Here is a 13,249-nt window from a genome sequence, read left to right on the forward strand (position 1 = left end):
CATGTTGGGTAGGAAGACATTGCGGCGGCCATGTTAGGTGGGGGCCCATCACGGCAGCCATGTTAAGCGGGGCGACATCGCGGCGGCCATCTTGGGTGGGGGAGGGGTAAATGCTTCCTAGCAACCGATTGGCCGGGACGGGAGGCAGAAGTGGGGAAATTTCTCATCTGACGATACTGGCAGTAGGACCCAGAGCAGCCTGGGTCTGTCACGTGGCCTCCTCATGCACCGAACCTGGCACAGCAGCACAACCCATGGCACCTGCTGGGTCTGTCACGTGACCTCCTACTCATGCACCTAGCCTGGCACAGCAGCACAACCCATGGCACCTGCTGAGTCTGTCACGTGACCTCCTTCTGCCAGAAACACTTTGATGCTTTAAGAGGTCTCCAGGTGCACCTAGCCTGGCACAAGCGCCGTGTTATTTGGGTGAAACGACGTGGTGGAACACGTGATGATCTGGGTTCAGAATAGTCACACACACCACGTGTAACATTCACCGATACAGACTTTATTGTTACAAGAAATCACTCACCCATCACTCACCCACCCATCCCATCACTCACCTCACCCCATCACTCACCTCACCCCATCACTCACTCACCCACCCATCCCATCACTCACCCATTCACTCACCCACCCATCCCATCACTCACCCATCCATTCACTCACCCACCCATCACTCACCCACCCATCCCATCACTCACCCATCACTCACCTCACCCCATCACTCACTCACCCACCCATTCACTCACCCACCCATCCCATCACTCACCTCACCCCATAACTCACCCATCACTCACCCACCCATCCACTCACCCATCACTCACTCACCCACCCATTCACTCACCCACCCATCCCATCACTCACCCACCCACCCATTCACTCACCCACCCATCACTCACCCACCCATCCCATCACCCACCCATCACTCACCCACCCATCCCATCACTCACCCATCACTCACCTCACCCCATCACTCACCCATCCCATCACTCACCTCACCCCATCACTCACCCATCACTCACCCACCCATCCCATCACTCACCCATCACTCACCCACCCATCCCATCACTCACCCATCACCTCACCTCACCCCATCACTCACCCATCCCATCACTCACCTCACCCATCACTCACTCACCCACCCACCCATTCACTCACCCACCCATCCCATCACTCACCCATCCCATCACTCACCTCACCCCATCACTCACCCATCATTCACTCACCCACCCACCCATTCACTCACCCACCCATTCACTCACCCACCCATCCCATCACTCACCCATCACTCACCCACCCATCCCATCACTCACCCATCACTCACCTCACCCCATCACTCACCCATCACTCACTCACCCACCCACCCATTCACTCACCCACCCATTCACTCACCCACCCATTCACTCACCCACCCATCCCATCACTCACCTCACCCCATAACTCACCCATCACTCACCCACCCATTCACTCACCCACCCATCCACTCACCCATCACTCACTCACCCACCCATTCACTCACCCATCACTCACCCACCCATTCACTCACCCACCCATCCACTCACCTACCCATCCCATCACTCACCCATCCATTCACTCACCCACCCATCCACTCACCCACCCATCCCATCACTCACCCACCCATTCACTCACCCACCCATCCCATCACTCACCCACCCGCTCACCCACCCACCCATTCACTCACCCACCCATTCACTCATCCACCCATCCCATCACTCACTCGCCCACCCGCTCACCCCATCACTCAATCACCCGCTCACCCGCTCACTCGCTCACCCACCCACCCGCTCACCCACTCGCTCACCCACCCACTCACTCACCCCATCACTCAATCACCCGCTCACCCACCCACCCGCTCACCCATCACTCACTCACCCACCCACCCGCTCACCCAACCACTCACCCCATCACTCAATCACCCGCTCACTCGCCTAACCCACCCAACGCCCACTTACCCACCATCACCCACCCACACCCACCCACACCCACCCACACCAACTCCATCAGGGCACCATCCAAAACGGCGTGTTGGTCTTCAACGTGCCTTTCCTTCCTCCACCTGCTGATGACGCTGCTGCTGCTGCTGATGACGCTGCTGCTGATGCTGCTGCTGCTGATGACGCTGCTGATATCTCAGCCAACGCAGCACGCGACCCACTCCCCCGCCTCTCCCCGCGCCCACCGGCCACCGGCACCGGCGAGGATGGAGCCCCGGTCCTGGACAGAGCCCGTGCCACCGCCAGGCTGTGCCGATGCAGCGAGCGAGGCGAAGCGGCGACCTGGGACGTGGCGGCGAGCTGGGACGTGCCGGGGAGCTGGGACGTGCCGGGGAGCTGGGACGTGCCGGGGCGCTGGGACGTGCCGGCGAGCTGGGACGTGGCGGGGAGCTGGGACGTGCCGGAAGGCTGGGACGTGGCGGGGAGCTGGGACGTGGCGGGGAGCTGGGACGTGGCGGGGAGCTGGGACGTGGCGGGGAGCTGGGACGTGGCGGCGAGCTGGGACGTGGCGGGGAGCTGGGACGTGCCGGGGAGCTGGGACGTGGCGGGGAGCTGGGACGTGGCGGCGAGCTGGGACGTGGCGGGGAGCTGGGACGTGGCGGGGAGCTGGGACGTGGCGGGGAGCTGGGACGTGCCGGGGAGCTGGGACGTGGCGGGGAGCTGGGACGTGGCGGGGAGCTGGGACGTGCCGGGGAGCTGGGACGTGGCGGGGAGCTGGGACGTGGCGGGGAGCTGGGACGGAGCGGCGTCAGGGCCATCTGCCTCCGCGTCCGAGTCTGAGTCGGAGAGCTCCGCGTACTGGACGAGAGCGTGGAGGGGGTGCGGGTGGTGGTGGTGGTGGTGGGGAGTGGGCGTCGAGGTGGGGGGGACCGCTCCGTCCACCCTCACCACGACACCCGACTTAGCCACCTCACCCACCGCCCCACCCACCGCTCCACCCACCGCTCCACCCACCGCTCCACCCACCGCTCCACCCACCACCCCACCCACCACCCTCCGCTTTGCTGGGGGTGGTGTGCCCAGCGAAATTGCGGGTGGGGGCATCATCATGGCTGCGATGGTGGTGGTTGTGGTGGTGATGATGGTGATGGTGGTGGTGATGGTGGTGGTGACGGTGGTGGTGGTGATGGTGGTGGTGACAGTGGTGGTGGTGATGGTGGTGATGGTGGTCGTGATGGTGGTGGTGATGGTGGTGACGGTGGTGGTGGTGATGGTGGTGGAGGTGATGGTGGTGATGGAGGTAGTGAAATTGGTGGTGGTGGTGATAGTGTTGGAGGTGATGGTGGTGATGGTGTTGGAAGTGGTGATGGTGGTGATGATGATGGTGATGATATTGAAGGATTCGTTATCGTCAAAGCAGAGAGAGAGAGACAAAAATACAGAGACACAGAGACAGACACACACAGACAGACACACAGACAGACACACACAGACACAGACACACAGACACACACAGACACACACACAAAGGCAGACACACACAAAGACACAGACACACACGCAAAGACACACACACACAAAGACACAGACACACACGCAAAGACACAGACACACAGACAGACACACACAAAGACACACAGACACACACAAAGACACAGACTCACACACACAACCACAGACACACTGGTTAGACACAGGAATCAGGCACATGGAGACACAAAGAGTGAGTGAGTGAGTGTGTGAGTGAGTGTGTGAGTGTAAGAGTGAGTGAGTGTATGAGTGAGTGTATGAGTGAGTGTATGAGTGAGTGAGTGAGTGTATGAGTGAGTGAGTGTATGAGTGAGTGTATGAGTGAGTGTATGAGTGTATGAGTGAGTGAGTGTATGAGTGAGTGTATGAGTGAGTGAGTGTGTGAGTGTATGAGTGTATGAGTGAGTGAGTGTATGAGTGAGTGAGTGTATGAGTGAGTGAGTGTGTGAGTGAGTGTATGAGTGTATGACTGAGTAAGTGTATGAGTGAGTGTATGAGTGAGTGAGTGTATGAGTGAGTGAGTGTGTGAGTGAGTGTATGAGTGAGTGAGTGAGTGTATGAGTGAGTGTGTGAGTGAGTGTATGAGTGAGTGAGTGTATGAGTGAGTGTATGAGTGAGTCAGTGTATGAGTGAATGAGTGAGTGAGTGTATGAGTGAGTGAGTGTATGAGTGAGTGAGTGTATGAGTGAGTGAGTGTATGAGTGAGTGAGTGTATGAGTGAGTGTATGAGTGAGTGAGTGTATGAGTGAGTGTATGAGTGAGTGTATGAGTGAGTGTATGAGTGAGTGAGTGTATGAGTGAGTGTGTGAGTGAGTGTGAGTGTGTGAGTGTATGAGTGTGTGAGTGTACATCCCCATAGGGGAGACAAAGGCGGCCGGGCGTGGTGGTGCTGGCCACCCACCCCCTCTCTGTGTGTGCCACAGTGCCGGTAGCCTTCATAGGTGCAGCACTTGCCCCTACAGCCCTGCTAGAGGCTACCTGGGGGAGCTTTGTCTGTGTGTCTAACACTGCACTTGCCCCTACAGCCCTGCTAGAGGCTACCTGGGGGAGCTTTGTCTGTGTGTGTGTCTAACACTGCACTTGCCCCTACAGCCCTGCTAGAGGCTACCTGGGGGAGCTTTGTCTGTGTGTGTCTAACACTGCACTTGCCCCTACAGCCCTGCTAGAGGCTACCTGAGGGAGCTTTGCCTGTGTGTCTAACACAGCACTTGCCCCTACAGCCCTGCTAGAGGCTACCTGGGGGAGCTTTGTCTGTGTGTACATCATAGGTGGTGCTGCTACTCGCTACTACTGACAGCACTTGCCCCTATAAGTCTGTGTGGGCGATACAGGGGGGGTATTTGTGTGTGTCTGTGAATGGTTGAGTGGGTGAGTGACCCGTGACCTCCTCCTCATGCACCTAGCCTGGCACAGCAGCACAACCCATGGCACCTGCTGGGTCTGTCCCGTGACCTCCTCCTCATGCACCTAGCCTGGCACAGCAGCACAACCCATGGCACCTACAGGGTCTGTCACGTGACCTCCTCCTCATGCACCTAGCCTGGCACAGCAGCGCAACCCATGGCACCTGCTGGGTCTGTCACGTGACCTCATGCACCTAGCCTGGCACAGCAGCACAACCCATGGCACCTGCTGGGTCTGTCACGTGACCTCATGCACCTAGCCTGGTACAGCAGCGCAACCCATGGCACCTGCAGGGTCTGTCACGTGACCTCATGCACCTAGCCTGGCACAGCAGCACAACCCATGGCACCTGCTGGGTCTGTCACGTGACCTCATGCACCTAGCCTGGTACAGCAGCACAACCCATGTCACCTACAGGGTCTGTCACGTGACCTCCTCCTCATGCACCTAGCCTGGCACAGCAGTACAACCCATGGCACCTACAGGGTCTGTCACGTGACCTACTCCTCATGCACCTAGCCTGGCACAGCAGCACAACCCATGTCACCTGCTGGGTCTGTCACGTGACCTCCTGCCAGCCTAGAGGTGAACCTAGCCTGGCACAGACCGTGTGTGAGTGCTGTTGCTGCTACCTGTGGGTGGTGGAGGAGGCATCAGAGTCTTATCGTCGCCTAGCAACCGCCTTGGTGGTGTTTCCATGGCAACGGCGGCGGTTGGCACGGTAACCAAGCTGTGTACAGAGAGAGAGACACACAGAGAGAGACACAGAGAGAGACACACAGAGACACACAGAGAGAGACACACAGAGAGAGACACACACAGAGACACACACAGAGACACACAGAGAGAGACACACACAGAGACACGCAGAGAGAGACACACACAGAGACACACAGAGAGAGACACACACAGAGACACACAGAGAGAGACACACACAGAGACACGCAGAGAGAGACACAGACACACAGAGAGAGAGACACAGAGAGACACACAGAGAGAGACACACAGAGAGACACACAGAGACACACACAGAGAGAGAGAGACAGACACAGAGAGAGACACAGAGACACAGAGAGAGAGAAACACAGAGAGAGACACACACAGAGAGAGACACAGAGAGAGACACACAGAGACACACAGAGAGACACACAGAGAGACACACACAGAGAGACACACAGAGAGACACACACACAGAGACACACAGAGACACACACACAGAGACACACACAGAGAGACACACACAGAGAGACACACAGAGAGAGAGACAGACACAGAGAGACAGACACAGAGAGAGACACAGAGACACACAGAGAGAGACACACAGAGACACACACAGAGAGAGAGACACACACAGAGAGAGACACACAGAGACACGCAGAGAGAGAGACGCACAGAGACACACACAGAGAGACACACACAGAGAGACAGACACAGAGAGAGACACAGAGACACACAGAGAGAGACACAGAGACACACAGAGAGACACACACAGAGAGAGAGACACACACAGAGAGAGAGACACACAGAGAGACACACAGAGAGACACACAGAGAGACACACAGAGAGAGACACACAGAGAGAGACACACAGAGAGACACACACAGAGAGAGAGACACAGAGGGAGACACACAGAGACACACAGAGACACACACGCACAGAGACACACACACAGAGAGACACAGAGAGAGAGACAGAGAGAGACACAGAGAGAGAGAGAGACACAGAGAGAGAGAGAGAGACACACAGAGAGAGAGACACAGAGAGAGACACACAGAGAGAGAGAGAGAGAGACACAGAGAGAGAGACACAGAGAGAGAGACACACACAGAGAGAGAGACAGACATACAGACAGAGAGACAGACATACAGACAGACACACAGGGAGAAAGACAGAGACACAGAGAGAGACAGAGAGAGACAGACAGAGACACACAGACGGAGAGAGACACACAGAGAGACACACAGACAGAGAGAGACAGAGACACACACACAGAGACACACACAGACAGAGAGAGAGAGACACACACAGAGAGAGACACACACAGACACACACTCACACACACCACGTAGCAGCAGATGTTAATGTTAGGAACACACACACACAAACACACACACACACAACAACAACCGCCATTCTCCACTAAGTGGCGGTGACGTCACCACGACGCTTGTGCCAGGCTATGTGCACCCTGAGGCCACGTGAAGTGTCGAACGCCCGCTGGCAGGAGGTCACGGGGCAGACCCAGGTGCCAAAGTGAGCGTTCAGAACATTCCACGTGGCCACCCGTAGTGGCTTTTCGTTGTTTCTGGAGGAGCCCCGAGGGTGGATATTCAATCTCCTGGCTCCGCCAATTGGGGTTTGGCCAGGAGACGTCATAGACGCCTGGCCCCCCGGGGCCTCCGGCACAAGCTTATTAGTTACATATTTAAGTTTAACTCGTGGTTTAGCGGTAATTAATTGAAGGTGGAGGGGTTACCAGCCCCTCGCACCCGTCCAGAGCCCCCGTTTAGCCCCTGTGGTGGACACAGACGCCATGAGGGGAGGAGCCAATCAAAATTGGACCAAATTGGACACGCAAGCACACACACACACACGCGTACACACACACACGCGCACACACACACACACGCGTACACACACACACACGCACACACACGCACACACGTCCACACACTCACACACGCACACACTCACACACACACACACAAGCACAAACACACACACGCACACACACACACACGCACACACACACACGCACACACACACGCGTACACACACACACACGCACACACACGCACACACACACTCACACACGCGTACACACACACACACGCACACACACGCACACACACACACACACACGCACACACACATACACACGCACACACACACACACGCACACACACGCACACACACATACACACGCACACACACACTCACGCACGCACGCACACACACACACACGCACACACGTACACACGCACACACACACACGCACACACACACACACACGCACACACACACACGTACACACACACACGCACACACACACACACACGCACACACTCACACACACACACACGCAAGCACAAACACACACACGCACACACGTACACACACACACACACGCACACACACACACACGCACACACACACACACGTACACTCACACACACACACACACTCACACGCGCACCTAGCCTGGCACAAACGCTGTGCTGACTCATCTACTGTGCTCAGTGTGTGCGTGAATGAGTAGGCGAGTGGGTAGGTGAGTGGGTGGGTGATTGGGTAGGTGAGCGGGTGAGTGAGTGAGCGGGTGGGTGAGTGAGCGGGTGAGTGAGTGAGCGGGTGAGTGAGTGACCGGGTGAGTGAGTGACCGGGTGAGTGAGTGAGCGGGTGAGTGAGTGAGCGGGTGAGTGGGTGAGAGGGTGAGTGGTTGGGTGTGTGGGTTTGTGAGTGAGTGGGTGGGTGAGTTGGTGGGTGAATGGGCGAGTGGGTGAGTAAATGGGTGAGTAAGTGCGTGGGTGAGTGAGTGAGTGGGTGGTTGGGTGATTGGTTGGGTGAGTGGTTGGGTGAGTGGTTAGGTGAGTGGTTGGGTGAGTGGGTGAGTGAGTGGGTGGATGAGTGGGTGAGTGAGTGAAGCTTCACACACCGTCCATTCCCGTCAGTGGTTGTAGTTGTTGTGGAGGAGGTGGTGGAGGTGGTGGAGGAGGTGGAGGTGGAAGAGGGTCCACCCTGGTTGAGACTCGTCAGGTGGAATGGGCCGTGCTGCGGAGACAGACTAACTCAGCCACTCACCCAGCCACCACCCAGCCACTCACCCAGCCACTCACCCAGCCACTCACTCAGCCACTCACTCAGCCACTCACTCAGCCACTCACTCAGCCACTCACCCAGCCACTCACTCAGCCACTCACTCAGCCACTCACTCAGCCACTCACTCAGCCACTCACTCAGCCACTCACCCAGCCACTCACCCGGCCACTCACTCGGCCACTCACCCGGCCACTCACCCGGCCACTCACTCAGCCACTCACCACAGCCACTCACTCAGCCACTCACTCAGCCACTCACTCGGCCACTCACTTGGCCACTCACTCGGCCACTCACCCAGCCACTCACCCAGCCACTCACCCAGCCACTCACCCAGCCACTCACTCAGTTACTCACCCAGCCACTCACTCAGCCACTCACCCAGCCACTCACCCAGCCACTCACCCAGTTACTCACCCAGTTACTCACCCGGCCACTCACCCGGCCACTCACCCGGCCACTCACTCAGCCACTCACTCAGTTACTCACTCGGTCACTCGGCCACTCACCAGCCACTCACTCAGCCACTCACTCAGCCACTCACCAGCCACTCACTCAGCCACTCACTCAGCCACTCACCCAGCCACTCACCCAGCCACTCACTCAGTTACTCACCCAGCCACTCACTCAGCCACTCACCCAGCCACTCACTCAGTTACTCACTCGGCCACTCACTCGGCCACTCACCAGCCACTCACTCAGCCACTCACTCAGCCACTCACCAGCCACTCACCAGCCACTCACTCAGCCACTCACCCAGCCACTCACCCAGCCACTCACTCAGCCACTCACCCAGCCACTCACTCAGTTACTCACTCAGCCACTCACTCGGACACTCGGCCACTCACCAGCCACTCAATCAGCTACTCACTCAGCCACTCAGCCACTCAGCTACTAACTCAGCCACTCACCCAGCCACTCACTCAGCCACTCACCCAGCCACTCACCCAGCCACTCACCCAGCCACTCACTCAGCCACTCACTCGGCCACTCACTGGGCCACTCACTCGGCCACTCACCAGCCACTCACTCAGCTACTCACTCAGCTACTCAGCTACTAACTCAGCCACTCACTCAGCCACTCACTCGGCTACTCTCCCTACGTGTCTCTCTCTCCCTGTGTCTCTCTTCCCGTGTCTCTCTCTCCCCGTGTCTCTCTCCCCGTGTCTCTCTCTCACCGTGTCTCTCTCCCCGTGTCTCTCTCTCCCCATTTCTCTCTCTCCCCGTGTCTCCGTGTCTCTCTCTCTCTCCCGTGTCTCTCTCCCCGTGTCTCTCTCCCCGTGTCTCTCTCTCCCCGTGTCTCTCTCCCCCCCTGTCTCTCTCCCCCGTGTCTCCCTCCCCGCGTCTCTCTCTCCCCGCGTCTCTCTCTCCCCGTGTCTCTCTCTCCCCGTGTCTCTCTCTGTGTCTCCCCATCTCTCTCCCCCACCCGTGTCTCTCTCTCCCCGTGTCTCTTTCTCCCTGTGTCTCTCTCTCTCCCCGTGTCTCTGTCTCCCCGTGTCTCTCTCTCCCCGTATCTCTCCGTGTCTCCCCGTGTCTCTCTCCCCCGTGTCTCTCTCCCCGTGTCTCTCTCTCCCCGTGTCTCTCTCTCCCGTGTCTCTCCGTGTCTCTCTCCCCGCCCCGTGTCTCCCCCCCCCCCCCCCCGTCTCCCCGTGTCTCTCTCTCCCCGTGTCTCTCCATGTCTCCCCGTGTCTCTCTCCCCCCGTGTCTCTCTCCCCGTGTCTCTCTGCGTCTCTCTCCCCCCCCGTGTCTCCCCCCCCCCCCCATCTCCCGGGTCTCCCCGTGTCTCTCCCCGTGTCTCTCTCTCCCCGTGTCTCCCCCCGTCTCTCTCTCCCCGTGTCTCTCTCTCCCTGTGTCTCTCCATGTCTCCCCGTGTCTCTCTCTCCCTGTGTCTCTCCGTGTCTCCCCGTGTCTCTCTCTCCCCGTGTCTCTCTCTCCCTCCTGTCTCTCTCCCCGTGTCTCCCCGTGTCTCTCCCCGTGTCTCTCCGTGTCTCTCTCCCCCCCCCGTGTCTCCCCCCCCCCCCCTGTCTCCCCGTGTCTCCCCGTGTCTCTCCCCGTGTCTCTCTCTCTCCCCGTGTCTCTCTCTCCCCGTGTCTCTCTCCCCGTGTCTCTCTCCCCGTGTCTCTCACCCCGTGTCTCTCTCCCCGTGTCTCCCCGTGTCTCTCCCCCCCCCGTGTCTCTCTCTCTCTCCCCGTGTCTCTCTCTGTCTCTCCCCCCGGTCTCTCCCCCCGTGTCTCCCCGTGTCTCTCCCCTCCCCGTGTCTCTCTCTCCCCGTGTCTCTCTCCCCGTGTCTCCCCGTGTCTCTCTCTCTCTCCCCCGTCTCTCTCTGTCTCTCCCCCCGTGTCTCTCCCCCCGTGTCTCCCCGTGTCTCTCTCTCCCTGTGTCTCTCTCTCCCCGTGTCTCTCTCTCCCCGTGTCTCTCTCCCCGTGTCTCTCTCCCCGTGTCTCTCTCCCCGTGTCTCTCTCCCCGTGTCTCCCCGTGTCTCTCTCTCTCCCCGTCTCTCTCTGTCTCTCTCCCCGTGTCTCTCTCCCCGTGTCTCCTCGTGTCTCTCTCTCTCTCTCCCCGTCTCTCTCTGTCTCTCCCCCCGTGTCTCCCCGTGTCTCTCTCTCCCCGTGTCTCTCTCCCCGTGTCTCTCTCCCCGTGTCTCTCTCCCCGTGTCTCTCTCCCCGTGTCTCTCTCCCCGTGTCTCTCTCCCCGTGTCTCTCTCCCCGTGTCTCTCACCCCGTGTCTCTCCCCCCGTGTCTCCCCCCCCCCCCCCCGTGTCTCTCTCTGTCTCTCCCCCCGTGTCTCTCCCCCAGTCTCTCCCCGTGTCTCTCCCCCCCGTCTCCCCGTGTCTCCCCGTGTCTCTCTCTCCCCGTGTCTCTCTCTCCCCGTGTCTCTCTCTCCCCGTGTCTCTCCCTCCCCGTGTCTCTCTCTCCCCGTGTCTCTCTCTCCCCGTGTCTCTCTCTCCCCGTGTCTCTCTCTCCCCGTGTCTCTCTCTCCCCGTGTCTCTCTCCCCGTGTCTCTCTCCCCGTGTCTCTCACCCCGTGTCTCCCCGTGTCTCTCTCCCGTGTCTCCCCGTGTCTCTCCCCCCCCCGTGTCTCTCTCTCTCTCCCCGTGTCTCTCTCTGTCTCTCCCCCCGTGTCTCTCCCCCCGTGTCTCCCCGTGTCTCTCCCCTCCCCGTGTCTCTCTCTCCCCGTGTCTCTCTCCCCGTGTCTCTCTCCCCGTGTCTCCCCGTGTCTCTCTCTCTCTCCCCGTCTCTCTCTGTCTCTCCCCCCGTGTCTCTCCCCCCGTGTCTCCCCGTGTCTCTCTCTCCCGTGTCTCTCTCTCCCCGTGTCTCTCTCTCCCCGTGTCTCTCTCCCCGTGTCTCTCTCCCCGTGTCTCTCTCCCCGTGTCTCTCTCCCGTGTCTCTCTCCCCGTGTCTCCCCGTGTCTCTCTCTCTCCCCGTCTCTCTCTGTCTCTCTCCCCGTGTCTCTCTCCCCATGTCTCCTCGTGTCTCTCTCTCTCTCCCCGTCTCTCTCTGTCTCTCCCCCCGTGTCTCCCCGTGTCTCTCTCTCCCCGTGTCTCTCTCCCCGTGTCTCTCTCCCCGTGTCTCTCTCCCCGTGTCTCTCTCCCCGTGTCTCTCACCCCGTGTCTCTCCCCCGTGTCTCCCCCCCCCCCGTGTCTCTCTCTGTCTCTCCCCCCCGTGTCTCTCCCCCAGTCTCTCCCCGTGTCTCTCCCCCCGTCTCCCCGTGTCTCCCCGTGTCTCTCTCTCCCCGTGTCTCTCTCTCCCCGTGTCTCTCTCTCCCCGTGTCTCTCCTCCCCGTGTCTCTCTCTCCCCGTGTCTCTCTCTCCCCGTGTCTCTCTCTCCCCGTGTCTCTCTCTCCCCGTGTCTCTCTCTCCCCGTGTCTCTCTCTCCCGTGTCTCTCCCTCCCCGTGTCTCTCTCTCCCCGTGTCTCTCTCTCCCCGTGTCTCTCTCTCACCGTGTCTCTCTCTCCCCGTGTCTCTCTCTCTCCCTGTCTCTCTCCCCCGTGTCTCTCTCTCCCCGTGTCTCTCTCCCTGTCTCTCTCTCCCCCGTGTCTCTCTCTCCCCGTGTCTCTCTCCCTGTCTCTCTCTCCCCGTGTCTCTTCTCTCCCGTGTCTCTCTCTCCCTGTCTCTCTCCCCGTGTCTGTGTCTCTCTCCCCGTGTCCTCTCCTCCCCGTGTCTCTCCCCCCCGTGTCTCTCCCGTGTCTCTCCCCCCGTGTCTCACCCCGTGTCTCCCTCTCTCCCGTGTCTCCTTCTCACGTGTCCTCTCCCCCCCCGTGTCTCTCCCCGTGTCTCCCCGTGTCTCTCCCCCCCCGTGTCTCTCCCCGTGTCTCCCCGTGTCTCTCCCCCCCCCGTGTATCTCCCCGTGTCTCCCCGTGTCTCCCCCTGTCTCTCCCCGTGTCTCCCCGTGTCTCCCCGTGTCTCTCCCCGTGTCTCTCCCCCCGTGTCTCTCTCCCCGTGTCTCTCCCCCCGTGTCTCCCCGTGTCTCTCCCCCCCCCGTGTCTCTCCCCGTGTCTCCCCGTGTCTCACCGTGTCTCTCTCTCCCTGTGTCTCTCTCT

General features: G+C 59.4%; 1 protein-coding gene across 7 annotated transcripts in view; it reads right to left on the reverse strand.

The window, feature by feature from the left end:
• Positions 1 to 490: 490 nt before the first annotated feature.
• Positions 491 to 13,249, reverse strand: part of LOC142907476 (uncharacterized) — a 478,656-nt gene continuing 465,897 nt past the window's right edge. Inside the window, exons 1-3 of one of the 7 annotated variants that reach the window (XM_076057043.1) lie at positions 8,551 to 8,703; positions 5,528 to 5,625; positions 491 to 3,073 (exon numbers count right to left, since the gene is read on the reverse strand). In XM_076057043.1, coding sequence (XP_075913158.1) covers positions 2,028 to 3,073; positions 5,528 to 5,594 — 1,113 coding nt within the window. In that variant the 5' untranslated portion in view covers positions 5,595 to 5,625; positions 8,551 to 8,703 and the 3' untranslated portion in view covers positions 491 to 2,027. Of the gene's footprint in view, positions 8,705 to 13,249 lie in introns of those variants that run through there. The other 6 variants (XM_076057040.1, XM_076057041.1, XM_076057039.1 and 3 more) reach the window with 6 other exon arrangements.

The sequence above is a fragment of the Petromyzon marinus genome, chromosome 79 (assembly GCF_048934315.1).
Source record: "Petromyzon marinus isolate PM22_M1 ecotype Great Lakes invasive population chromosome 79, UKy_Petmar_22M1.pri1.0, whole genome shotgun sequence".
NCBI lineage: Eukaryota > Metazoa > Chordata > Hyperoartia > Petromyzontiformes > Petromyzontidae > Petromyzon > Petromyzon marinus.